Source organism: Cariama cristata, unplaced genomic scaffold (assembly GCF_000690535.1).
Source record: "Cariama cristata isolate BGI_N322 unplaced genomic scaffold, ASM69053v1 scaffold1862, whole genome shotgun sequence".
NCBI classification, from domain to species: Eukaryota; Metazoa; Chordata; class Aves; order Cariamiformes; family Cariamidae; genus Cariama; species Cariama cristata.
The window spans coordinates 33951-60385 of NW_009605293.1; the positions used below are offsets into that span (position 1 = coordinate 33951).

At 42.3% G+C, this 26435-nt stretch overlaps 1 protein-coding gene across 1 annotated transcript; it reads right to left on the reverse strand.

The window, feature by feature from the left end:
- Positions 1 to 379: 379 nt before the first annotated feature.
- On the reverse strand, positions 380 to 24293 carry FOXK1 (forkhead box K1; the record flags this gene model as incomplete). The annotated part of the gene is made up of 10 exons (XM_009695878.1): positions 380 to 1006; positions 3233 to 3457; positions 5348 to 5629; positions 6346 to 6512; positions 7683 to 7876; positions 9613 to 9759; positions 11047 to 11203; positions 21654 to 21851; positions 22194 to 22236; positions 24275 to 24293. Coding segments are annotated over 10 exons (1653 nt in total), but the record flags the coding sequence as incomplete, so codon positions are not given.
- Positions 24294 to 26435: the final 2142 nt, after the last annotated feature.

Consider the following 26435-nt stretch of genomic DNA (forward strand, 5'->3'; position numbering starts at 1 on the left):
CGTTGAAGGTACAAAACCTTTTGTTTTTAATATCTTTACAGGAACCAAATTAATACAGTTCCTCTGTCATCTTATTCTCCCTCAGAGGGAACAGAGAGAAATTGCATCTGGAAATCCAGGTGGTTGAGCCCTGTAACTCTTCCTCCTGAATCTCCACATAAATAAACATTCGTTCATATTCAGAATTTTTCTGTTTTTTAAAACAAAATCATTTGCCTTTTTCTTTAAGCTTGGTACCATTTTTTTTTTTTTAACGTTGTTGTGAGATACTGCACCCATCTTTCAGCATTTGATTGCCTTAGGTGGCCTTTTTAAAATGGTCCTATGGTTCAAAGCTCTGAGCAGCACAGTATTAAGGCATAGAAAATGAGGAGTTTTCTTTCCAGGGAGCAGACTGTATTTGTGTTACATTCCTTTAGATACTGAACTGCAAATTCCATCCCCTTGGAGCCAAAAGGGGAAAGACAGTTAAAAATATCCCAGCAGTCATACAATCAGTTGTGTCTATTTTTTTGAATTTAAAAAAAAAGGAAAAAATATCCCATAGGTAAAGACAGAACAGAGTTCCAGATATGGGTTCTTGGGAGGGGTTTTCCATTCTTTTTGGCACCTTGTGACTCTAACAGCTGTTGTCCTGCCATTTAAAAATCTGACTTTAAAAAGAGCTCTTTATCCACTATGTTTTGAGCTGTTATCAGTTGTGGTTTGTTTTCTTTGAAAGCTGCTTTAGGGCTCCTGCCAACCCATGCCCACCCCGCATCACTCCAGCTTCTCCCACCGGTTCTTCATTCACTGGTTGCCTGTCCTTGTGGCATTGTAGATGTGATGACTCCAGTCTGGGCTGGGACTGCTCCACTGGACTCTTCTATCCGGGGTCTTTTGACTTCAGGTTCACTGGAAGAGGCTGCTGCTGTCTCTTCAGTCCCTGTCTCGCATACTCGGCTGACCACAACAGGAGTGGATGAGCTGGCCTGGGCTGCAAGAAGCTGCAATGGATTTGTAAGAGCTGGGAAGTAGGACAAAAGAGAGAAATGGAATTAATGTGATGAAGTGCACAAGTGTTTGCTATTCCAGAAAGCAAGAAAACAAAACTCCACTCAAATGTGACAGTTGGCACATATTCAAGTGTTGTTTTCAAGTCCACTTTGAAAGGCTTGCTAGCCTTGTCTCTCCCTTTCCTCCCACAATCTCAGCTTTGTGCAAGTTTACTAAACTGGTAATAACCCCTTTCACAGGAGAACTTCCTTCTTCCTATCCATTGTCAAACAAGGCATTGCCAGCTAAGCATTCATCTCCAGAAGGGGAGGATCAATCCCCTGTTAAAATTACAGCACACCTCTTTTAAGAGGTGGTTCTCTGGCCACCCACAATCAGAACTTCTTGAAAGTTACATCTGAGAGCTGTGCCTTAAGTTTAGAGCGCTCTCTTTAGCCCTGCTTGCACAGTAAGAACAGCCAGTCTGTTGGGAAACTAGATTAGAACCCAAATACTGAGTGTACTGGCATCTCACTTGTAAAAGGGGCAGGAAAGAGCTTACCCCAGACGACCAAATGTATTCCCATCAGAACTGGGATCAGAACATAGGAATTTCTGGCTCCCAATCTTGTACTCCAGTACTGACAAAAGATCTCACCCTCCCACCAATGAAAGTGGTGAGAAAACAAAAGACGATTTAAGTACCAACCCTCTGTAAAAATGTCTACAATTCCTAGTTCCAGACAGAATGTGCTTACACACTGGCTTTGGCACACAACACTGCCTGGAAAACAAAACACATGCAGTTTTTGGACTCTGCATCAATCGAGATGCAGTCAAAGGGGACTCAAGAGACGGCACATCCTCTGCCCTCCAGACTGATTTGCAGAGGATGGAATGACAGAACGTTAGTGGTGCGTTGACTGCTAAGCGCATCAAAAAAAGGAGCCCTAGGATAAATAAACAAAGCAAACAGAACAAAGGACCTCAAAGCCCAGCAACTTCTACCAAGGCATGGGAAGGAGGTTGTAGAATATCAAGAGGATGAAGGAAAAAATATAGGGTAAGGATGAGGGCAGTCACCAATTACAGTTCACTGACTTAAGAGAACCTAAACCATGCGGTTGAAGAGAAGTTAACTGCATACAGACAACAGTCAAGAGACTCAGCCTCTGTTCTGTGAACCAGAAAATTCACTACCACTTAGAAAAAAAAAATAAATCTCAGAGGCAACTGGAATACTTTCCAGTTTAATGAAAGAACTAGAAAGTTTTGGTGAGATTAGAATCTCTTAACAAAAATGCTAAATAAAAAAACCTGTCTGATTCTACATTAGACAAACAATACTGCTGGGTAGCAGCAACTCCACCTATCTGATCTATTTAATACCTTAGTTGCATAAAAACATTATTGCTATCATTTTTTCATTGATCCAATAAGATTCTCACAATTCAAGTGCAAGTCAGGTGATACTCCAAATAGATGTGGCAGAAAATTATGTAGAAACATTCCTACTTTCATGAAAGCCATCAAAACCCCACCAGTACCCTTTATTTCAAAATCCCCATAAGGACCAGCCTGGGACAGCAGAGGTCCTTAGCATCTCATTGAAAAGGGCTGCAAGAAACCTGGATATTACCATCCCCAGTCATCATCCTTAACTGAACAAAACAAAACCTGAGGTGCTGAGCAAGCAGTAAGAAGAGGCTGCCAAGACATAGCTAATACGGGATTTTAAAAGTCAGGCTTGACAAATGACTAGATCACATCCTGTATATATATATATTTTTTTTTTTTTCTTAATACTCTATGGCATCATATTTCACAAGATCTAAAGAGCACCACAGAAATTTTATTATTTGGCATGCTGAAAGCAAAGGCTGTTTGTCAGAAGAAAACAAATGAAAACAGGTTCTACACAAGAATCATTAACACTTTCAAGAAGTAACCCTCAAAAGGTAGGGAGTATAAGTAGTAATAAATGCACAGCTAAAGACAAAGGAAAGACGCTGTACTTTTCAGAAGCAATGCCAGATAGCAAAACTTTTCCACTAGGGAAAGGGAGCAGAGGTGGACAGAAGGATATCTACCACTGACATTTACAGCCACAGAAATTGAAGAACTGGAACAGCTTTGGAATTGGACGTGTGGAATGACTTGATATATACTAAGAAGAGAAAAGCCTTACAGCTTTACAACCTAACCGCTAAGCTTAGAGAGCAATCAAAAACCAGAAAGCAATGGAAACAGAGTCTACCATAAGCACTGCCAGTGATGCTGTTGGTGGGGACGGCATGTTTCCCATTCTGAGTGACTGCCCGCACAGGGAGCTGATGTTGTCCGATGGTCACTGGCGCTGCCTGCTGAAGGATCGTGACTGTCTGTCCTGGAACACCCTGTGCCATTTGACTGGCGACTGTCTGAATAACACGGCTGGCTGTAGGTATCGTGGCAAATGCGATCGTTGGTTTTTCATCCATGCCTGCTTAAGAGTAGAACAGACAACAAACATTTACTAACCTGGCTTAGGAGAAGGTTTTATCCTCATTAACGTTTTACCAGTGATACACTCCCCAGGCTTACAGATGTGAAAATACCTCAGCACCACAGGTCAGGGACAAATATTTGAAAACACAAAAATATTCTCTATTGCACATACACCCTATCAATATTAAGAACATTTTTCTTATAGCATAAGCTACTCAGCCAAAAAAAATTAAAAAAATATGAAGATTATAAACTTGACCCTTTGTACTAAAAAGGCATCATGTCCCATATTGGCACATTACAGCTGTGATACGGACAGCAGTCACTGCAAATCTCATAGTTTACTTCATAATTACAGACAAATTAGCCTGATTCTCAATATCACACAGCAGGAGAAGGCATTCAGATCTTAAACAATGCCTCGAGCCAAAAGTCTGCAACAGCTTGCTGTCAGGCCTGCGTAAAGATTGATTTACAAGGAGGTCTTCCCACAATTGCAAGCTTTTGCCAGCTATGGAAGTATAGGAAGAAATCAGCAGGGAGTCAGAAAGAAAAAATAAAGGAGGGCTGAGTTCCTGGATAGAGATAACTGTTTGAGAGCACTCAGTCAGCACTTCCCAGGAGAAGTAAGGGGTCAATTCAGCAGGTATGTAAGAGCTACATGACAGCTTCCTGCTGGGTATGCAGGAAAGGAGAGCCACTCTTCCAGGGGCTCTGTGGGTCTCAAAGCAGAGAAGGCAGGCAGGAAGCACAAACTCATTAGTCCTGTAGGAAAAGACGACTTCTCCCATTTTAACATTAGTACACAACAAGAATGGAGTTAGATGGGACATAAGCATTGAGCCGAGATGAAGCGGGGAGAGAAAAGACAAGGAAAGCAGGGAGATTATGAAGGAAAATGGAGTAATTGGGAAAAACAAAGGGAAGGTAGAGACTAGAAAAGGATATGAATAGGAATAAGACAGGGATAAGTAGGGGAAAGAACAAGTGACAGCAAGAACTAGTGAATGCTGAAGGGAGCAGCTTCAACCGTTAGCGCTTCAGAACATATATGGGATCCAGACAGGAACTTCTAGAGAATGCACGTGAAACTCAAGCAGGATAACCAGTGCTGAACTAAAAATGCCAGTGGTCCTGCTATTGAAGTATGGGAAGGTTTTTGTAATTCTTTTTTTTTTCTTGGAGAAGAAACATTGTCCCACTGCCCACATAAAGGCAGAGTAACTAGTCTTGCTGCTGGTGCAATACACATCTATCTTGTAGCAATACGCCCTTCCGAAATGGTGAGCAGACAAGGTGTTGTCTTGATCACAGCAAGAGAACATCTAACTCACTAATTCCCCCAAGGCTGGAATTTCCAGCTCAGGAAAAGAGGCCTTTGTTGCAACCGGTTTTTGAAGACTGCTTTAATGGGGCACTGCCTGCACTTCCAGAAGCACATGCTTTCCTCTAGGAATCCAGGCCTGTGGAAAAGAAGGGCTCAATCACTTATTTACAAGGCCATCCTGAAGTAGAGAGTTTCAGCCTTTCTCAGGCCATCTCTTTTGGCTAGAAAAAGCACATATTGAAATAGCACATCCAGCTGACCAATACATGGGCATAATATTGATACTGGGGAATAATATAAATATTTAAAGCACTGCATGTTTTTTCAGTCTCCAAAGTCTGTTAGATTTGTTCCCCGCAGGAGACAAGAGAGCACAGTTGGGAGCTCACTGGTGGAGACATTAAATGGATGAGTTCTCACTTGGTTTAAGTTTTACCTGGAGGAACATATTTTATTAAGGGCTAAGCACCCAGTGAGTGAAACAGTGGTTTGACCACCCACCCCCCTCAAGCCTCCTCAAGGCTTATTAGCAGAGTAGCAAGGGAGGTGAAAAGCTACCTCGGTGGTCACCAGCTAAGTCCAACACGGCTCCTGTAGCTTCATGAGCTCCTGCTGCTGTGCCCTGATTTGTGAGGATGTATCCATTTGCAGAGTTTGCAGAGGAGGTCACAACTCGGACCATTGTAACAGTGGGAGCTTGTTGAACTACGTGAATTGCATGACATGAAGGCTGTTGAGCAGTCACTATTGATGCCGGCATGTATGCGACTGGTTTGGCCACCAGAGTAGATGGTCGGGGAGGAACAGCCATAATCACTGGCTGGGCACTGACTGGAGATCCTACACAGGAGAGAGAAGCATACATTAATAGGAGAAGCAAAAAGGCCTCAATTCATTTCATCCATGCACTTCAAATCTGCAATCTTCAGCATTGGCAGGACTGGGAGTAGGGAACAAAAAAATAAGGCTTCCAAAATACCACTTTCAATCTTCTCTTTCCTAACTTACAAAAACCTTACTTGCCATCTGAGCACGCTTCTGTGAAGAAAAGCCACAATAAGCACAAAAAAAACCCACACCAATGCTTTTCTTAATGAGCTTTGCCTTTCAACTTCACCAGGAACACCCTATATATCAGGCTAGTTACAGCACAGCTGACAAGCAGATACTCACCTGGGCTTAACAAATTACCAAGGCCCAGGCTACAGCACCACAGAGCTCTGCATAGCCGAGCTGATCTTATCCAGAAGGGCTGGTAAATTAGTGCGAGCGAGCTATGCACTGCCATGGCGACTCTGCTGTCAGTTCTTTAGAGCCACCTAATTCAAGGTTAGCTCATGTGTTTCTACACATTCCTTTAACTCCTGCCCCCTCATCCAAAGACCAGTAAGAAAATGGTCTAAAATTGCATATGCATCAGTCTCTAACAACTAACTGGAAAGAGAGACCTAGATCCTCCTACCTATAATACACTGGCAGAAGGATTCCTGCAGTGTCCTTAGCGTGGCACTTGGTGCAATCAAACCATCACCCTCTGTGAAACAAGAGCTACTCACCAGGTGCACTCTGTGAATACCGATACTCTGGAACTGAGGCTAACTTTGACCCAAAGTCGTGATCATGTGGAATGGGTGAGCCCTCCCTTGACAGGCACTCTGGAGTCTGTAGGCCACTAGAGTGAGGGGACAGCAGGCCAGGGTGAGTAGGGGAGGCAGGAGCACTCCTGAAACACCAGAAGGTAGTGTTGGCAAGTGCAGATGCATTTTGACCACAAGACAGCAGCAGAGACCAAGAGTTATCTCCAGTACAGGATTCTCTAGCAGAAGAACAGCCTTTCTTCCACAGTACCCACCATGGTTTTGCTGGGAAGAGTTGAAAGGTACACAGCAACCTCAAATGTTCTAGCACCAAAATACTGTCATATTATTCCTTGCTGAAGGAAACCGGATGCTTCACAGTATCCTTAACATTTCATTTTACAACTCAGTGCTGACAGAGAAGCTGCAAGTGCCTCCTGTTCAGATCAGTTTAATAATTTCAGGCCATTCTCAAAGGATCTTTGTCAGTGTTTGAGAGTGATGTGGAGAGGAAGATGTAGATAGGTGCAATGTAGATGCAAGTGTCTGGCCCCACATATGCCTACAGAGCAGCTGCTCCCCCTTCTCTCTGTTGCTCCCTTCCCAACCACTTGGTTCCTACCTCTGGTCCCACGTGGCCAAACACATGAAGAATTGAATACTTCTTTAGTGACAAACAAGATAAAGAAGCTGATCAGCTGAAAACCTCTCCTCCTGTTTCCTCTCTGGTGTTAACAGACAGAAAAGCAGAGGTGTGGGAGGAATGTTTCATGAAACCGCTCCAGCTAGTGTTGAATTGCAAGTCTTACCCTCACAGCCACAGGGTTCAGAGAAAGCTGTCATTGCACACAGCTCCTCTTTTGCAGTTACACTGCTGACTGGAGTGGCTATACAGAACACCCCCAATTGTTTCACTCCTGACAACCATGATCAACCTGATCTTTCCTATAGGAGAGTTTTAAATACCGCAAAAGTTATTCCCACTATGATCTAATCCACATCTAAACACAGCTTTCCTGAAATGAGAGACTGGCATCTGAAAACAGTTACTCCAGTGATAACTGCTTTGAATTTCTTTGAAACCATGCCAAGAGATATGTTATTTGATGCATTTTTGCAGTTTAGTTCTGGATTTTTTTTTTGGTAAACACTTAAGTAGTCAGAACAATTTTCAGATTATGTCTCAGGACTATCTATCTATATTACCTCTCAAACAATAAACAGAAGTAAAGTTTGCTCACTGTACTTCAGAAGAAGTTTTAGTTTGTTTTCTTTGTAATGAGTTTGGCACAGAGGTTAGAAGAAGTTGAAGTTACCTGGAGGAGAGAGGCCCAAAAGGCGTTCGGAAGCAGGATACTCCTCTTTGCCTTCGTTTTCTAAATGCTTGCTCTACTAGTTTGGCTTCAGAGGCAGGGTCAATTCGCCAAAAGGAGCCCTTTCCAGGCTCCTCCTGGGAGCGTGGGACTTTAATAAAGTAACGGTTCAAGGAGAGGTTGTGCCGAATGGAATTCTGCAGGAAGCAGAGGAATGAGATGATTATTTTGCCATGAGGAAGCATATAACAAACAAGAACGGGTTTTGCCACACAGCTTGGAAAAATAAAATCCACACCACCAGAATCAGTGTCAAAGACAGAAACAAGTCATTCAACTTGCACAGCTCCAAAGTCACAGGAGAACTTCAAGAGAAAACCTGGTGAAATGTGTCAGAGTTTCTACTAACCATGCTGAAAGATGGGTTTGCTTGGTACTACACCATCGCTTAATACATCTGGAACCAGGCCATGCAGTGACTTTTTTGTGGAAAGCAATGAAAGCAGAGCTTTTGCTGAGGCAGGGGGAAATCACTGTAAACCACATCAGAACTCTCTCAAAAGACAGGCTTTATTTTAGGCAAGCAGAAAAAATTGCTTGAGCCTGTGCTAACTGCTTACCTGTCAAATGATCACCAAGGTGCCCAAACATGCCCTAAAGGACACTGCATCTCAACGTAATCACAATGCAAGCCAGTCAACATACCCTCAGACAGCTGTCTGAGAAGAATCCACTATTTATATGGTACCAGCCTAGCACTGTAGAGCTCTCCAGATATTGACAGGACTATTTATTCTTTTCATTGCAAAAGCCCACCCCTTACTGGGTGTAGCAGTGCTTACTGAAAGGGTCAGTAAGCACAGGTGTGCACAAACTCACTCCATTTCTACTTTCAAAACAAAACAAGAGGTTTTGTAGCAGCTTTAGATGATCTCTTCACAAGCGAAGCCTTACAATGCCACTGGTAGGGGAGGGGAAAAGGCAACTTCACCTTCTACTGAAATGCAGCTCTCTTTGAAGCAGGACACAGCAATAGGTTTGCAGAGCACAACTCTGCTGAGCAGGTTAAGGCAGGAAGTGAATTCCACAATTAATTAGAACTGTAAGGAGGCAGAAATGTATTTATTCCAACTGTACTCAAAGTGCACCAAGCAGTACTGCTCCTGCCAATTGAACACAATGAAATCAGCAGCTGCAAGAGTCTTTCCAGCTGTATTAGTGTATTATATTCAAATGACAACACCCACTTCAGAGGTGTAATGCCAAGAATAAAATTTGAAAGCAGGTGGAGCTGAGGTTTCTGGAACTTTGAAAGCAGGCCTCAAATGAACATTTAAGCTTGATTTAGCATGTGTTAACTACTTCCAAACTCTCCTATAAAGCTGGTCAGATTTCCTTTAATACCACAAGGAAGGCACAGACTCAAAATTCCCCAAGTTCCCATTCTGAGATTCAAAACTTGCAAACTGTGACTTAGGCAATGATACACTGGGAAAACAAAACATCTGTGATGATTTAAGGTATTATGATTAAAAATTGGGACGTCAGTTTTAGGCTGGATATCTTCTGCTTGGACAGATCATGCCAAAGACAAGCTGAAGGATTAAGCAAGATTCAGGTAAATACCTGGGCAGAGGAGTGACTGATAGCAAGGATGTGGAAGAATTAAAACAAACAAAAGTGAAAGACATCACTACAGCATTAAAAGGGTTTCAGAAACCAGAGAGCCCAACAGCAACACCCTACATTGCCCTAGAAAGTATTTAAAAAACCTAATCACTCAAACAAACCAGTTGGCTTACGTTAAACAAATTCACTCTGGGAATAGTCGAAGCAGCTCTATTCCCAGTCCTCCAAATCTTTAATAAATGCATTTCAAAGCAGATAAGCCCTGTCAAAGTAGTTTAAAAGCTTGTCAGTGTCAAGAACTCACCTGCCAGCCTTTGTCAGCAGTCCTGTAATACGGATAATGCTTGGTAATGTGGGCATAGATCCCACTTAGTGTTAATTGCCTGTCCTGTGCTGAAGATATAGCCTGCACAATTAGCTGAGCATAAGAATAAGGTGGCTTGGACTCATCCTAAGGAAAAAAACAACACACACAGAGAAATGAAGCCATTAACCAAGAATTCCTACACTAGAGTCTACCAACAACCCAAACTGAAAAAGCACATTGGGTTGTAGTTTTCACAAATGCTAAGAGAGCATCAGGGGCAATAAGAGCAGCATCACCCTCTTCCCTTTCGCTCCCATTTTATACCACACCTCCCAATTTAGCACAAGCATTTGCGTTCAAAGAGGACTATCAAACTGAGCCAGATTCGATTATCTCCTTCCTTTCATCCACAAACACACACAAAAAAGCTAACTTTAATCTGATTCTATTCCCCACTGAATTTACCACACATGCTTATACAAATACAAGAAACAGCATCAGGACAAGAAACTGGAAGCAAAGAGTTAAAGGGTGTAGGGTACGTTCACTGCTTTCAGTGTTCACGAAACTAAAGCCTTCAATTCTGCCCAGCTACAACTACGCTTTGTTAGAAAAGTTTCATGCAAGTATGCTATCAGCTCTCCTCCCAGCAACAAGTCCAATATGAAACTTGATCCTGTCCCTTCCCCTCTCCAGCAGGATTTCTTTCATTCTAGGAACTTTAATTTGTTTGCCAGATCTCTCATTCCCATCTCTTCATACTACTCCATCAAGAACAGCCCTTCTTGTCTCAAGGGAGAATTCAATCTACAAAAGGCACCTACTATTGTGCTCCTCCACCCAATCCCAAATCAGGTGGTTTTGGATCTAGACCTTTAACTTTGATCTGAAGATCAGCTCACCAAAATTAAATTTTATCATTATAGTTAAGTTATTTTTTTTAATCTAAATTCCACTTGCTACTCTCCTCATTTAACACTTGCTTGACAGGCCTTCATGTTTGTTTTAAAGTCAGACTATAGATTTCTCAAGGTGAGGATCTGGTTTCTTCCGCTGCTTCCCCTTTCTCCAACTGTGTTTTGCAATATACCATTAATTAAAAGGAGAAAACAAAGACTCTGAATTTTAATGTACCTCTTCTTTATAGGTTCTTGATTTATCAAACAACCAAAAAAATTCTTCTCGCTTAACTATTTTAGTGAATGATTTGAATACGTTTTGGGCAGCCAAGCAAGCAGATTCATTATCTACCACTAATAAGACACTAGTTTGAAGGCATGGTCTCAAAACCCTGGAGGATATTGTACACAGTGCCCTTATGGTCCGGGGATTCTTAGACCCCTTTTAACTATATCCAGCATTAGCAATAAACTGCCAGGTCTTAATAAGCCTCCCAATGAGCACTGCTGGGTAAGTAATGTTTCTCTGAACCTTTGGGCTGTCCCCGCCAGATGCATCTGCCTGCTGTTCTGATGCTGCTTTTGCAGCATACTCTGCTGCCAGCTGCAGATCCGAGGTAATGTTGTGAACAAAACGATATCCTGAGGATCCAGCGCCACGTGGACTGGCTGGGCAAGAGTTGGGAACACTGGAGAGGCAAAAAGGAAATATAGTTATTTGTTACTTCATTTATTAACAAGACACATAGTTCTTATTCTCTAAGGTACAGTAAAGCTCCCAAGTCACTCAGAAGCAGATATGCACTGGACTTATTTTTGCCCCAAAGCCCATACAGATTGAGGAAAAAAAAACCAGATAAAACTGCAATTTCTCAAAATTCGGACACCTCCCCGCCACACACAATTTCTGCAATCACAAGACAGCAGAGTGTTAAAGTATTAAACAACTCCCCTGTGTTTACAGAAACACTGAAAACAATGCAGGATTTAAAAGAACATATACTGTATCAGGGATGAATGCTGAACTAAATAAAAAGCTTGCTATTAAAACTCCTGAACGAACAACACAACACTCTCCTTATACCACAGATAATATTTAATCAATCCTTCTAACAGATACAGGCTATGTTCTTTCACAGTATCCTACTTAAAGCACCCAGTGCAGGCATCTGCCATGAAGGTCCCCGTCTAACACAACATCCGAGTTTCAGAAGATCATACCCTGATCAGTACCACACAGCTACAGACAGGCATGTCCTTGATTCCCCAGCATACAAATGCAGCTAACAAAAGGGAGCTGCAATCACTAGCGTACAACACAGAAGGTAACTCACTCACCAGCTTTGGCTAGGGAGGGGAAAAAGACAGATTTAGAGCCCCAGGGCCACCACAAGATGGCATTACAGGAACGACTAGTGTGCGGGAAAGCGGATAAAAAGCTACAAACAAATAAAAAGTTGCTATCATCTGCAGTACCACTCAGGCACACATAAGTGAGTGCTACAAGATGAGAACTAATCAGAAAGGCTTGTCTAGGGATCATACATCTTTGATTTGCGGGGTTGGAAGGATGGGAGGAGAGGGATGAGTCTGGGAATCTGAAGTTCCCTTTTTCGGTCTCTCCACTGTTCTGTGCTGTCCGGCATCGACGGGTGCAACGCCAGAGCAGCATGACACACAGCCAAATTCGAGGATTACATACATCTTCTACGTAAAAGCAAAGAAATGGTGAACAAGAAAGCAAAACAATACACAGAAGATTTACATAGCAAAACAAGCAGTTCAAATTGGAGGAAAAGATGCAAACTGAAGCCCACAGCTGGCACTGTGAAAACTGGTATAAACAATCCTCTTACTTGTCAAATGCCCAATAGCACTGCTAACAAATAAATGCAGTAACTGACACTCAGAGCACTGTGCTAAACGCTGCATGAAAAAAGCCACAGAACACAGTCTCTTCTTCAAAAAGGTGACTGTCTAAATAGCTTCCCCTACATGCATGTACACGTAAAGAGGATGAAGAGGAAACAGTGAGACAACCCTTGTTTGCTCAATGGGCAATACCTTTGGTGCATAAGCAATCTGACAGCGTAAGGAATGACTGTTTCCTACCACAGTCCAGCCTGTAAACTGAGAAGTGCTGCTTCTCCTTGTGGCATCTTTGCAAATGGTTGCAGTGCTGAGCTCAGCACAACAGAGACTGGTTTCTTTTAAAAGTGAATTACGGGGGGCGGGGGGAGGCAGGTAGTGGAGAGGGAAAAAAGGCAACAGAAATATCCAGCCACGACAAACCCTTGCAATAGGAAACCCAAGCTCACCCATCACCCACATACTAGCCATGCGAAGTGTTGCACAGCACCTGGTAACCCTTTCAGCACCCACCAACAGTCCTTTGCACTAATGGGTGATGTTAATGCTGTTCAGAAGTGCAGCAGGAGGTGAAGCTTTCAGGAGGTGCAAGGTATATAATCTTCATGAGCCCATATGTATAAATCTCCCTTTGCCAGAGATGAAGGCATTTCTTACCTAGTCTTTCAAAAAGCAAAGACTTGTTTGTGCAGGAAAATGAATCAAAGATCGCTATTCCACACTTTGAGCCCTGCTTTGGAAGTGGATAATGCTAAACCACAGGAGACACTCTTGATGTCTTAGTATTCACATGGGGAGCCGATGTGAATTTAATTATTCTGCTGTCATTTTTCAATAGCTTCTCCACATACACACTTCTTATAATGTGTAGATAATTACAAGTGAGAGCCATTTTCATACATGAAACAATGACAAACCAAAACCACAGCAATTCTTTTTATCTTTGTGTTTGGCACCCGAGCAATTATTCTAACACACAAAATAGTAATGGAATAGGATGAAACAGTTTTCCGATTTTGTTCTTTGTCTGCAGAAATACATGAACAGCAAACCACAGAGAGGGCAGCCAAAACTCAGGTCAAAGATATGGAAGACAGAAAAATTCTCCAGTAAATCCATGCTCTGCCCAGAGCTGTATTTCTTCACTTTATTTTTTTTTTTAATAAATAAAGCTTGTATAGCTTCAAAGATTGTCCCATGCAGTTCAGATAAAAGAATTGATTCATTTCTTCAAGATCAGCAGAACAAGTAGTCTGGTTTTTGATGTTCAAATTTTAGCTTCTGAGGCTGATAATGATTTTAAAGTATGATCTCTTGCCTTTTTTTTTTTAAAAAAAAAAACCAAAACCAAATCAACAAAACACCAAACCAAGAGAGAAACCCTTACCCTGAAGGGTTGTGATTCTCTTGAGTGCTGACAAAGCCCCACCAACCTAAAGTGCTGTTAACTTTTAGAAAAGCCAGTCTCTCTCAGTAGGTTGTCACTGAAGAACATGACAGTTCCCTAAAGCAGCATCTGTCCCATGGGACAGCCACAGTGGTAGCTGAAGATTTAGAAGAAATATTATTATTTTACCAGAATGAACGTTTTTGTCCAGGTAGACCTGCTTCCTTTCAGCCTAGATCAATGATCCAATCAAAAGACATGGGTATAGAATAAACAAGAGGAACTTATAGCTGCTCCATGCAAAGAGACAGGGTAACACATGCTGCTAACTGTTGAAGCTCTCAGTTAATCAGACGGAAGGGAGAAAGAGCTGACTCCTGGAAAAAAAACAAGGAGATACAATCTGTCCCCCCTCCAACATGAGACAGAAGGAGTGAAGAAACAGTTTTACTAAAAATACCCCCGAGGGTTAAGTTAAAATTAAACATTAGTGCAGTCAAAAGAAAACAAGCAAACACAATGCAGTGACATCAGTTTCCTGGAGTTCCTGGAATTCTCCTCACCACCCAGGGCAGGGGGCTGGCCAGGGATGCTTGCATCCACTCACACTCCCTTTAAAAATATTATGGGACAAAAAGATGTTTCCCTGCAAACACCTGTTTGCACTATAACACAAAACACAAGTGTGGGGACAGTGATTACAATTTGTTGGATATTAATAGCACATCAATAATTGGCAATAACTTGATCCATTTTGATACTATAACCTTTTACTGAGAAAAGCATAGCTAGGTCTGCAATTTCACTGAGCTCTCAGACATCCTAACTTACTGCTGTGATTCACGCTTACTGTCCATACAGGCAAACTTAGCTTACAAGCAATACAAGCTCATTTAGGTTAAGTTTGTCTGTTATGGAAGAGAGCATTTTGAAGAGGAAGCAAGTGTTTTATACCATTGAAAGACACTCAGAGAACGTAAGGAAACCAGCTGCAGTTACCCACAGTCTTAATCCTGTGGCACCATGTCCCAGAGATCTTTGATATTCACTGAGGATTCAGCATCTCAACTTGAAATACTGACTGCAGGCAGCCATCGAGATGTAGTTCCCCAAATACAACATTGAGACTCAGCTTTAGAGTCAGACTACAATCATGTGCTGAATCACATTGGTCCTTTGCAGTGTGTTTTCCATCTAATGCTTAACCCTTCTTCAGCTGGAAGGCCAGAAGGATGAGGGCTGAATGCAGTGCCTGCAATACATTCACCCATGTAACAGGCAGAACATCTTTTAAACACAGGGTTTAACTTCTGGCTATGGAGAACATAACAGGTCTTTGTAGCATCACGATTCACTTTCAACTCCTGCCAACAAGAATTTAGCCTCTTAAGTTCACAGCACTTTCTAGCAACAATTAAGTCTTTAAACCCCAGCTATTGGAGAATACATACAACTTACTGCATTTCTGCTGGAATGTCCAAAATCAGTCTGTTTTAACTAAAGAATCAGAGTGCAAGAATAGGATGTACCACTGTGTGCATGGCGTGTCCACGCCCAGGATGTTGGGTGTTGCTCGTCTCTTCTCATTTCAAAAAAGAGATACAGCAGATCCAGAGAAGGTACTGGCAGGGATAACTAGGATCAGAGATATGGAACGGATACCATACAGGAAACAAATAGTTTAAGCTGAGGTACAAGGTGACAGAGTCTATAAAAACAAAGCCAAGAGGAGGTGTTCAGCTCCTGGCCTCTTCTGATAGAAGAGATGGTGAACAAAATGAAACTAAGCAGCGTGTCCAAAAGAAGAGAAAGTGCTTCTACGTTTGTAGTAACACTGGAGTAACTGTGTGCTGTAGTACACAGGAAGGACAGGCTTTAAGACAGAGCTGATGTTAAAAGTCTGTGTGAATGCAAAAGGCTGTTATACAAGTTCTTGGGGAAAGGAGGAAGACATGGAATCCGTCAGGGGCTTTATTAAACAGATGGTCAGGAAGTCCTTGCTCCAAGGCAGTCCCTGATCCAAGAAAATGGTGGAGGCAGACTGCACGTAAGTTAGCATTACTCTGTATTTTCCATGTTCTTGTATTACCCCAAAGATACCCACCTGAGACAAACCCTAGTCTAGAGGGATCTGTTGCCTGAGAACATATACAGATTCTTATATAAACATCTCCAGACTCTCTCAATACTAGCCATATTTACAGACGGGGTGGGAGCAGGGAATAAAAATGAAGCAACAACTGGTTAAGCGATTTATTTATGGTCATATTACAAGCCTTTGAACAAGCTGGGAACAGAAACACTCCCAGACTACAGAGCCAGTTTCCTCAGAAGGAGAGGCAGTACAAGAATGCAGCAAAGTTGCCCTATTACTCAATTTCATTCTTTTCTGCAATACAGATATCTGTAGGGATCAAGCTATAGAGGCTTAATTTAAGTCAGGTATATGGATAAAACACCTACTCTCTCTATGACAAAGAGGAAAGATTACCTGGGATCCCACATAAAATTGTTCACCTGACTTGGAATCTGCATTGCTAGAGCAGAAAAAACCCATCTCCAACTTCGTGGTTTAGGATATGGTATGTACATGGGCAGTGCCACTGAAAAATGCCTAAGTGGACATCTGCGAAGCAGGTACAACAGACATAGCAGTGACAGGAGTTACAACCTTGGTAACACTGCCAATATACAGATTCTTGTCTGAATAGGCTTTTTTTTAAAGCTCCTATTGAGGTACAAAGGGAGAATCCTTGTTTCTTAAAAGCTTCCGCAGTGTCCTCAAATGCCAACTGGAGGTGTGTTGCCCTGCACACAAGGACTATGGTTACAGAAATGCCACAAACCTCAGATTACCCCTACGTTCTATTTCATGAGTCTGCAAAAACAGGCACCAAAAGATACAGGGACACTTTTTATGTTCAATAAGCAAGAATCAGGTCAAAGTACATCACTTTGGCTTGCGAAACAAGCATTTCCATGATACACCAATCAGCAATAATGGGTGAAAATCCTCTGCTGCTCACTCCTTCCCCGGCCTAGCCCCAAAATCGTAACTCAAAGAAAGGCAAGTCTTTGCATGTTGCACGTTTCAAACAAGTTTCAGAAACCATCACAAGTGGTGAGACTGCCAAACCAAGCTGGATTTTGATGTGAAAGGAGAAATTTGAGAGCTACCTTGTCTGCTTCACACTGAAGAAAGACAAAGCTGTCAAACAAGTCACAGTGATAGAAAGTTAGCTAGCCACAAAAGTTGAAATTCTTATTACTTGTCTGTACTCCAGTGGTTCCCCTCTTCGAAAGGAAGTGAGCTCACTCCAACCGTGGATTTTACACTGATCAGGGGAAGAGGAAGTGCTTGTGTAGCTGGTGACATCTGCAACCTTTCCTCCAGCACATGGCTCTGCACATCTCCTCATGCACATGGCCCATTATCTGAAATAAACATGTCTAGGAACTCCCAAGCCCAGTATAGATTGTTGCTTTTCTTAAGTGATGTATATGCATTACACTAGTTGGCTTGTGGTTTGGAGACAAGAGTGATTAAAAATAATCACCGGTCTGTCCAATTATGGGAGTTACCTGAGTCGTATATTCCGCCCAAACGCAGGAAGTAATGGATAACCGAGACAATGCAAAAGAGCCTGCAAAAAACCTGCCTTGGAGCTCTTCACCAGCTTTTCAGTTAAACAGCTAATAGTGCTATAGGAAGAAGGAAAGCTGGAATGAAACAGAGCAGGCAATATTTATGCATCCTGTTCCAGTGAGTGAAGACATCCACCGAAGTCAGGGTTCATTCAGTTTCCCACTACATACCTTCAGAGGAAATGTGCAAGTTCAGATCAAATCCTAAGTGTTCTGAAACAGTGTTGTATGGTTGTCCTAAAGCCTATTATAAAGCACTTCTTTTTTCCAAGCCAAGTCTGAATCAAAGCATAGCCAGCATTTGCACCTCTACTATAACATGGCTCACACACACTCTTCTGTCATGCTTTAAGGAATAAAAGTTCAATACATAATTTATCTACTACACACTCCTGGAAAGTAGTAATTACACTATACATGCATAAAAATCAGACAATTAATTTAAATGACCTGTTAAAGGCCACAAAACAAGCTGGTGGCTAAGCCAAGATAACTGCAGTTACCTCTGAGTAATCCAAGCATGCAACATGTTACTGAACTAATTTTGCTTAGTGACAATAAGGAAAAAAGGAAATAAGGTTTGAAGAATATAGCTTATGAAACCATGGCAATTCAGCTCACATCTTCTGGTTTACTAATCAACCTTATATAATAAAAGATGCAGAAGGATACCAGCTGATCTTTCATTATTCATACCATTAATTTAACTGTAAAGTAGGTATTGACCCTTCTAGCAACAGTTGAACATGGGCAGGCACATTAAATACTAACAATTAAAATACAAATTTGGGTCCACACACAAATATGTACCAGTTCAGCTATTAACACAGAACCTCACCAGACACTTTTCAAGCAGTCGTTCTCACAGGGCTCTAAGGGCTCTTCCTCCTACATGTCAAAGAAATTCTTCTTTTTTAACTGATAAAGACTGTGTACATGAGCTAGCTATCCATGCCCTTTCAGTAAAAACACAAACAAGCATAAGACAAAGTGTTCAACCCCACAGTCATTCTGGTGCAGAGATAAGCCAGAAGTAGCAGCTGTAAAATATGAGTAACAACGCTGACCTCCATAGTACAGCATTTAGTATTTCTTTATTGTAGCTTTATATATGTAATTGCTGTTTAGAATAGGGAAGCACGTACAAAGAAATAATTTCATTTTCATAAATCCTAAAAAAACCCAACCCTGAGGGGCGGTGCTAGAGAGAGAGGTGGTATTTGGAAAACTGAGTTAAGTTAAAGGGTCATCAACACCAACTGGAAGATAATAAAAGAAAAACTAAACGCTGTAAACCTAAACCCCAACTCCGCATGACTTCGAGACCAGGAATATGTTCCTACCACACACCTTGTCTCTGTGGATCTGTTTATAATCCACACACAAGCCACTCTGGGGACTAGATTGCAACACGTATGGGTCACATACATGTAGATACCATGGACTTACCACAAAACTAGGTAAGGCTAAGTGTTTGTAGTGTACGTGAAGAACTTGATGTCACCAGCATCACCCAAAGAGGATCCTCCAAATACAAGCTGCAGAACCTTAAAGTCATGTCCTGAAAGGCTGTCCCTTAACTCCTGAAATTGTGAATTCATCTCTGCCTGTTGGGAGATGTAACTGATTTAACCTACCTACACATGGTTTTCACACACAATGCCTTGAATCTACTGAGAAGACATCTGGTGACACTCCGCCCTTTCTTATGTTGTGTAAAATGGCAGGCTGCTTCTACCAATTTCTTACAACCACAGTGGCCTTTTCCTTTTTGGAACATGTAAGTCTGACTTTTTTAAAAAGGAGTTTTGAACTTAAAGCAGGAAGAAATAAGCCATGCCTGGGTGTAAGCCTCACAGCATGCTGCCAACCAACATCTTCCCTTAAAGCTGTACAACAGCACTCAAAACATCTACAAATGGCCCCTCCTGGAGATAAAAAAACCTAGCTGAAAAAACAGCAGACATATTTCTCTCTAGGAGTAAGCAGGAATCCTGCTTTGCAAAGCTGCTGAGGGTAGCAGGATTGGTTTTGTTTAACTAAAGCTCATTCCCTCTCTAGGCGGTGCACTTTGCAGAGGGAAAATAAATAGGCTGGAAAAAAACCCAGAAGCTTGCAGGGGGGAACCTGCAGGGAAGCAAGCTGCAATGTAAACAGGGAGGCAGAGCAGGGCCGGGGGTCAGGAGGGCAGGGCTGGATCTGGCGGTAGGAGTGCAGGTACAGCCTCTGCCCTGCACCCGGGTGGAGGCAGGAAAAAGGGGCCAGGAGCCACTTTCCAAAAAGGAAATTTCACCCTGCCCAGGATTTCCAAACTGCAATAATTTTCCATGGGCCAATCAGGGAGGAGCGAGGCAAACGCACCAAATTAGGAAAGTAAATACTAGAAGGGGGAGAGGGAGGAGGAGGAGGAGAGCCCAGCTCATGCAACCACCTCCCAAAGCCAGCGATCTGCAAGGGGTGTGGGTCCCATGCTGAGCCTCTGCCAGCCCTCCAAGACCTGCCCTTGGGAAGCGGGAGAGGACATTGTGCCAGCCTCACCCACCACTGTGAAGCCAACAAGATAGCAGAGAGCTGCCCTGAAAGCCAGATGGCCAGAACGCATAGCTACATGATCCCCAAAAAGCATTCCCCTTCTTGGGCAGAAATGCCCAAATCACTTCCCAAAGCCCGGCCCACAGGGTACCAGAGCTGCAAGACCCTGCCAGGGGAGAGGGCAAGGCTGAAGGGGCTGAGCAGGGATGTTTACAAATGTGTCAGCCCCTCCTCTGCAAGAGGAACTCGGAAATGAAAGGTTTTTGGCAAGTGAAACCTCAGATGTCTTTTGAGGTTTTCTGAACACTTGGCTGGATTAGCTTCTGCTCAAGACAAACGGATGCAATCATTAATCACCCTCAGTAAACACTCCGTTAGGGGCTGAGCACAATTCAACACTACTATTTCCACTTTCTCCTTATGCAAAAGAAACATTCTCGGGGAGTCAAATATCAGTTGCAGGCATGTGCCAGAGTCAAAAGATACAGCCTCTGTTAGTAACACAAACCACACTGTGCTGCTTTCGCAAGATGACTGAATGGAAACTAACTACCATATGTTGGCAAAGAAACCATCCCCCTTCCCTCCCAGCAACAAGCTTCATCTAAAAAGAGAAGGTTAAATATAAACTAAAAGCAGTGCCTGAACAGAGGACTAAAACCACAGCTACCTCCAGCCCCCTCTTTCTTGAATATCTGCACTGCACATCTGTGCAGCTCTGCAAGACCGGCGGAAAAACCCAAACAAGCAAGCGCCTCCAGATCTGTGCAAAGCCAAACTGGTTTCATTGTGACACTGAAGTCGTTCTCAGCCACACAAATTTGAATACTACTCACTGAATTAGTGCTAACTGTCAGAAGATGTCTGTGTATTACACCTTTTTACAAATGTACAGATAAGAAAACAAATCAAAGGCTATTATACTATTACCAGGTACCATCTTGCTATTGATGCATGTTTTAAAACTCTAATACATCATCCTATACCACAAGTCTACTTTATAAAATTTATTATACTTCAAGTAACAGCTTTAATGTTAAAAGAGATTACACTGCAACTCCATAACAGCAACTCTTTGCTTAAAAAGAAAGAAAATATTCTGGACGGTAACTTGATGTCGGGTTATTTCTACTGCACATTCATGAATCAGACAATTTACAAAACAGGATACTCGCACAGATGTGCGTTCAGATTGCTACAGCCCCTCAGTACATGATCAGCATCCTACCCCCATTTCCTTCTATTCCCAGGAAACCACGTGCCAATGGCCACCCTTGTCCCTAACTTCAGATAACACTGGCACCACCCAGTAACAACAGAATATTATTGAGATAAAAATAAAACAGGCAGTCCTAACATAGAAAGTATTTGCCTGCTTTCTTTTCTCCACGCATATAGGCAGCTCTTGATAGATATTTCCAATTCCACTGCCAAAGATAGACTAGCAACTCTATAGCGTGAAACTAACACTCAAGTTCCCCTCAAACCCTCTGAGCTCTTAAGCAAAACCCTGCTGCCCTACTTCCAGCCACCATAACACAGTTTTTAGCAGTCTTCCATCATTTTGAACATCAGCTATTTAACCAGTTATTTTTAATGGGGACATTTCATGCACCAAGTTTACCAAACAAAATGGGGCCGAGAGACTGATGTCAGAGAACACAGATGGAGTTTCCAGAAAGCACACTTTGGATTTAACACCTTACCTGATAGTGCCTGTAGGGGATGGGAGGGGACTGACCACACTCCGGAGATCCGGCTCCGGGATGTGGATCTTCAGAGGTGATATTTGAGGGTAAAGTGGCCGAAGGGGAGGCGATGAGGCTTCCTCTTTTGCTTCCTCTTTATGGTATAAAGATGTGAACTGGATCTTTATAACCGTGCTAGGGAATCGGAAAGTACATCTGTAAGGGGAAGAAAGGGAAAAAAGTCAATTTCACACACGATACTAAACATATTTAAGTGGTTTTGTATGCAATTGGCGAATCATTAATCCATTCATAGCACAGAAGTCCACCATTCTCTATAGCATCTTTCTGCTCAGTGTCTCGGGCAGAATTACTGATTCATAAATTTCGGTAAATGTATCAGTGTATGACATATCACCTAGTGATGAGATGCAAGCTGGAGGTTTGGGTAAGTTAAGTGATTTCCCCAAGGCCATGTATTCAATCAATGGCTAAGCAAGATGCAGAACTATAATGACAAACTCTTGGGCTCCTGCTATATGAAGGACTCGGACTTACCTTTTATTAGCTCCTTGCACATAACTCCGGAAGATACAAGTGTCTAGAAAGTGTCAAACCACAAGCAACATGGAGCAAAAGAGCCATAAAGCCCAGACAGAGCAACAAACAGCCTCCAGGTAAGACCAGACAGCACCATTTAAAGACTGCCCTCTACATATTGTATAACTAATATCCATTTATGTCTCTGCACATGATGCTAAAATATCATCTAGCAGGTTTCAGATTAAAATACATTCATTTAGAAGCGCCTCCCTTCAGACAACATGGGTTATAGCTAGCAGGGTCAGAACACAGCCCCTGCAAGCCTACAGGGCCTCATTTCTTCTGTAACACTTCTTTCCAACTGTTATTTAGAAAAAAAATAAATAAAAAAAAATCACACATCTACAAGTATAGCCTTCAGGAGATGCTGGGAAATTCAAAAGGAAATAAGCACTGACATTTTCTGTATTTGAACAGAAAGCTTTCTAATTTAGTGCCTACAGTAAGCACAGGGCTGTAAGAACGAGTGTTCTGCAATTCTTCTTATTGCACTTTAATTAGACAATAATGTGCAATCAATACAAGCTTTCCAGGGATCATTTCACCGATACTAAGGTTAAAGCAGCAGGAAATAAAAACCAGGTTTCAGCGTGGGAAAGGCCAGCACATTATGCTGATGTCCAGCATGTTGCCTATAGGAGGAAAAGAAGGGACTCTGGCAGTGTTGTTCTAGCACTTTAAGTGCTGGTGTAGGCTGAACATAATTCTTTTAACCAGTGCATTATTGAATCCTACCAGGTAACAGAACAAGGTAGCAAGTAAATCTTGTATTTGTGACCACCTTATCTTAATGCTGCTATCGATAGAAACACATAGAAAGATCCTATTAGTGCTCTAAAAACATACTCTCTTGCTCTCGGGTTCTTTTGCACAAGCCAGTTACGCTGTAAGGTGATGTTCAGAAACCTGCTGTGAAAAGGGCAAAATTATCATTCAGGCATGGGAAGCTCATTCCCATCTCCCACCTCATCTCTCATGAGCTGGCTCAGCATTCAGCAGCTTGGACTCACAATGGGTCTGCTACATACCGCAGGAGTTTGCGTTGCATTTAATTCACTTCAGAGGTCCTGCCACCTGCACCCATTAATGCATTAAATAGGAACATCATTGCTGGCAATGCAGCCTAATTGTGTTTATCTAACCCTTCTAAACATGGTTCCCTGCAGACTCGATACAAATGCAGCATTCAAAACAGCAGTGTCTGTGCCTCCCAACATCTGCTGGCAGCAGGCACACAGCTTACCAAGATGAACCTGAAGCAAGGCTGTTGAACCACTAGTCCGGATTTTAAGCTTTCGTACTGCTGTTGTCCCAACACTGCTACATGGATTTGCTTATAGAAAAAAACCCCAGAGAATACATAAATTTGCAGTGAGCACCACATGGACCAACGCACAATACCAGTATGAACAAAGCTTCATCACTTCTCAAGCCTTTACCAGGAAAAAGGTGAGCTTTCTTTCACAGAGCGATGGAATCCTCTGCTGTAATGCCAGGTGCTCAGCATTTTTCAACATCTGAGTCAAGGACAAATCAGTCCTTGTTTAAGAGCGTTCAGTGCAATCCCAACCTGCTGCTGATCTCAACAGGCCTGACTGCACAGGGCCCCAGGGCAGTTTTGCAGCACTGTTGAGGTTAGAAGATCCCTACTACAGCTTCACACCCATAAGCAGCTCTATCCTACTGCCACTTAAGTCTTCCTTTTCAGACTGACCCAGTAATACAAGATCCACATCTTCTACACGTTACTGCTTCCAGGTGATGGTGTGACTAACTTCTCAACTCTACTATACTTCCTGATGCTGTACCAATGTTAGGTAAGAAGATGATACCTGCACTCAAAACACCATGAGGCAGACCCATCAGTCTGCGAGTATGGGCCATCTTAAGAAAATCTGTTACTCTTCCAAAATCGTGAGTCAGTCTGAAAAACAAAGTCTAAACTCACCCAGTAAATGTGCGCTGAAAAGACCTGTATAACATTGTTTTTCCTTGAGAGCTTCCCCAAAGCTATCTGATTCAGCCACATGACTTACCCGCAATCTCAGACTGGAACTAGGGAAGAGAAACAGAGAGGCTGGGCTGACTACACAAGCAAACAATTCGTTGGCTGCTCTGATGTCATTTTTAGAAAGACAGGCTTCCCAATCCACTGAAGCAGAACCCAAGACATACAACTAGCTTTCACAGATTATGCTAGCTAGCACGTACATGGCCATTTTGTAATGAACCAGTCCCAGCAAAGTCAGAGAGGGGATATATGCAAAGGTGCTCACAGCTTTAGAAGGCTTCTGCGGCCTGGTCTGTGCTGGCTTCCAGTATTGACGCTGCCCGCAAAGCCAAGGTGGGGGTAATTTATCCAAATTTATGCTTTTACTGCTGTAAAAACCTGGGACACAAGAAATGGAAATGCAATTCAAAATAGATTGTAAATTCCTGAGGAACTTCTCCCCTCCCTCAGGGGCGAGGAGGTGCCTGGCATTAACATTATTGTTCTAGTCTCTACCACAACACCACAGTAATGCAAACGGTGACAGCAGCGCTGCCCAGGACACTGCTTCAAATCAGCATACATGCACTAATACTGGGGAACTGTGCCAATGAGAAATCAGAAAAGCATGATTTCTGAATCATCTTGTCACAGGAAGCTCAATTTTCATTACACTGAACCTGAATGCAGTTTTAATGAGCTTTTCTAATTGTTCCCTTAATTAACTTCTTTCTGACCGAAAGAGGATAAACTCAAATTATATCAGGTAATGCTATTCAGAAGTGAGGCACATTAGTGCAGGATTTAAGCCTATGAGAATTGTCCTGCTTATCTTCTGTAGAAGTATAAGACAGACAGCCCAAGCAGAACTGAGCATGCATTCCTTAAGATTACCGTATATATTTCAAGTTATTTAAACTGAGTTATACTGTGATCCATGTTGCATGATTGCTATCAAAGATGCATTGCAATTACTACTACTGCTTAACATTTCCATCATGAGAAAAAGATCAATCTGAAGCACAGATTAAACTCAACATAAAAAGCACAATGAAGTTAACTGGTATTTCCAAGGGTGCCCAAGAGGCAACTCTTAAGTACCTCTGAAATTTCCAGCTGATTAGAGGGGTAAATTAACGGTCTGCAAAATCTCTTGTTCTTGGTACAAGCAGGAAGCAACCTCCTTCAGTTCCAGAACTGCCGAATTTTACTCTATAACCTGCTACAGACAGGTACATCCTGCAATCCCTGGCCATATAAGCCATACATATTGTACTCAGTTATGGTATGTTGCATACATGAGTTCCTCGGGGGAAAGGATTCCCTTTTCTCTAGGATGCCTTGCAAGGCAATGAGAATAGAAAGCTTTTTTTTAAGTTGTGTTAAATCTAAACACACAAAACACACACATCCCAGCCTTCGTAAACTGCATAGAAACAAATCTTGCCTTATTAGATTACTGGCAGGAGAAAGTCAAAGAAAATGGATTGCTGGCTCCCTGCTGTATGCTAGAGTTCTCCACAGCGCTTGCTGAATGCATGCTATTTATACACTGGAGACCAAGGGGAAGAGAAGGACTGCACAGGCCACACATGGTTACAGTGATATAAAAGACACTGCTAGAATTTTGTTTGTTTTAAAAAAAGACAGATTTTTCCAAAAGTTTCCTGGATGAGCTCCTCACACTGACAACACAGCACCCATGCTATTAGGCATCCTTCACGTGGTGAACCAGTGACAGTGACCACAAGCATTTCATTTACATAAGGTCTGCAAATAAAGTGTTAGGAAACACTAGACTTTACATAAACAGTCACTCCTAAAGCAGACTTCAGGAAAAATCGTTAGGTAAAAAAACCTAACAAAATGACTCCATATCCTGCATGACCATAAAAAGCAGACATATTCTCCTCCTCCTCAACGGACCTTTTACTCTCAGATGCAAAGGAATGGAGATGCATTTGCCAAAACATACCACCAGATTCAATAGAAGCTATTACAGTCACCGATTTCTTTGTTAGAGCACCCCAAGGGCTGTTCAACACCAAATGACTTCTGCCAATATCTGCTGCATAAGGGCAAGAAAAGAGTATTTAAAGGAGACAGGAAACTGTGCTGGATTTATGTTTTTACATTTACCCCACAGAAAAGCACACTGACAAAATGGAGAAGACAAATCATGAAAAAGTCAAGGTGAAACATATATA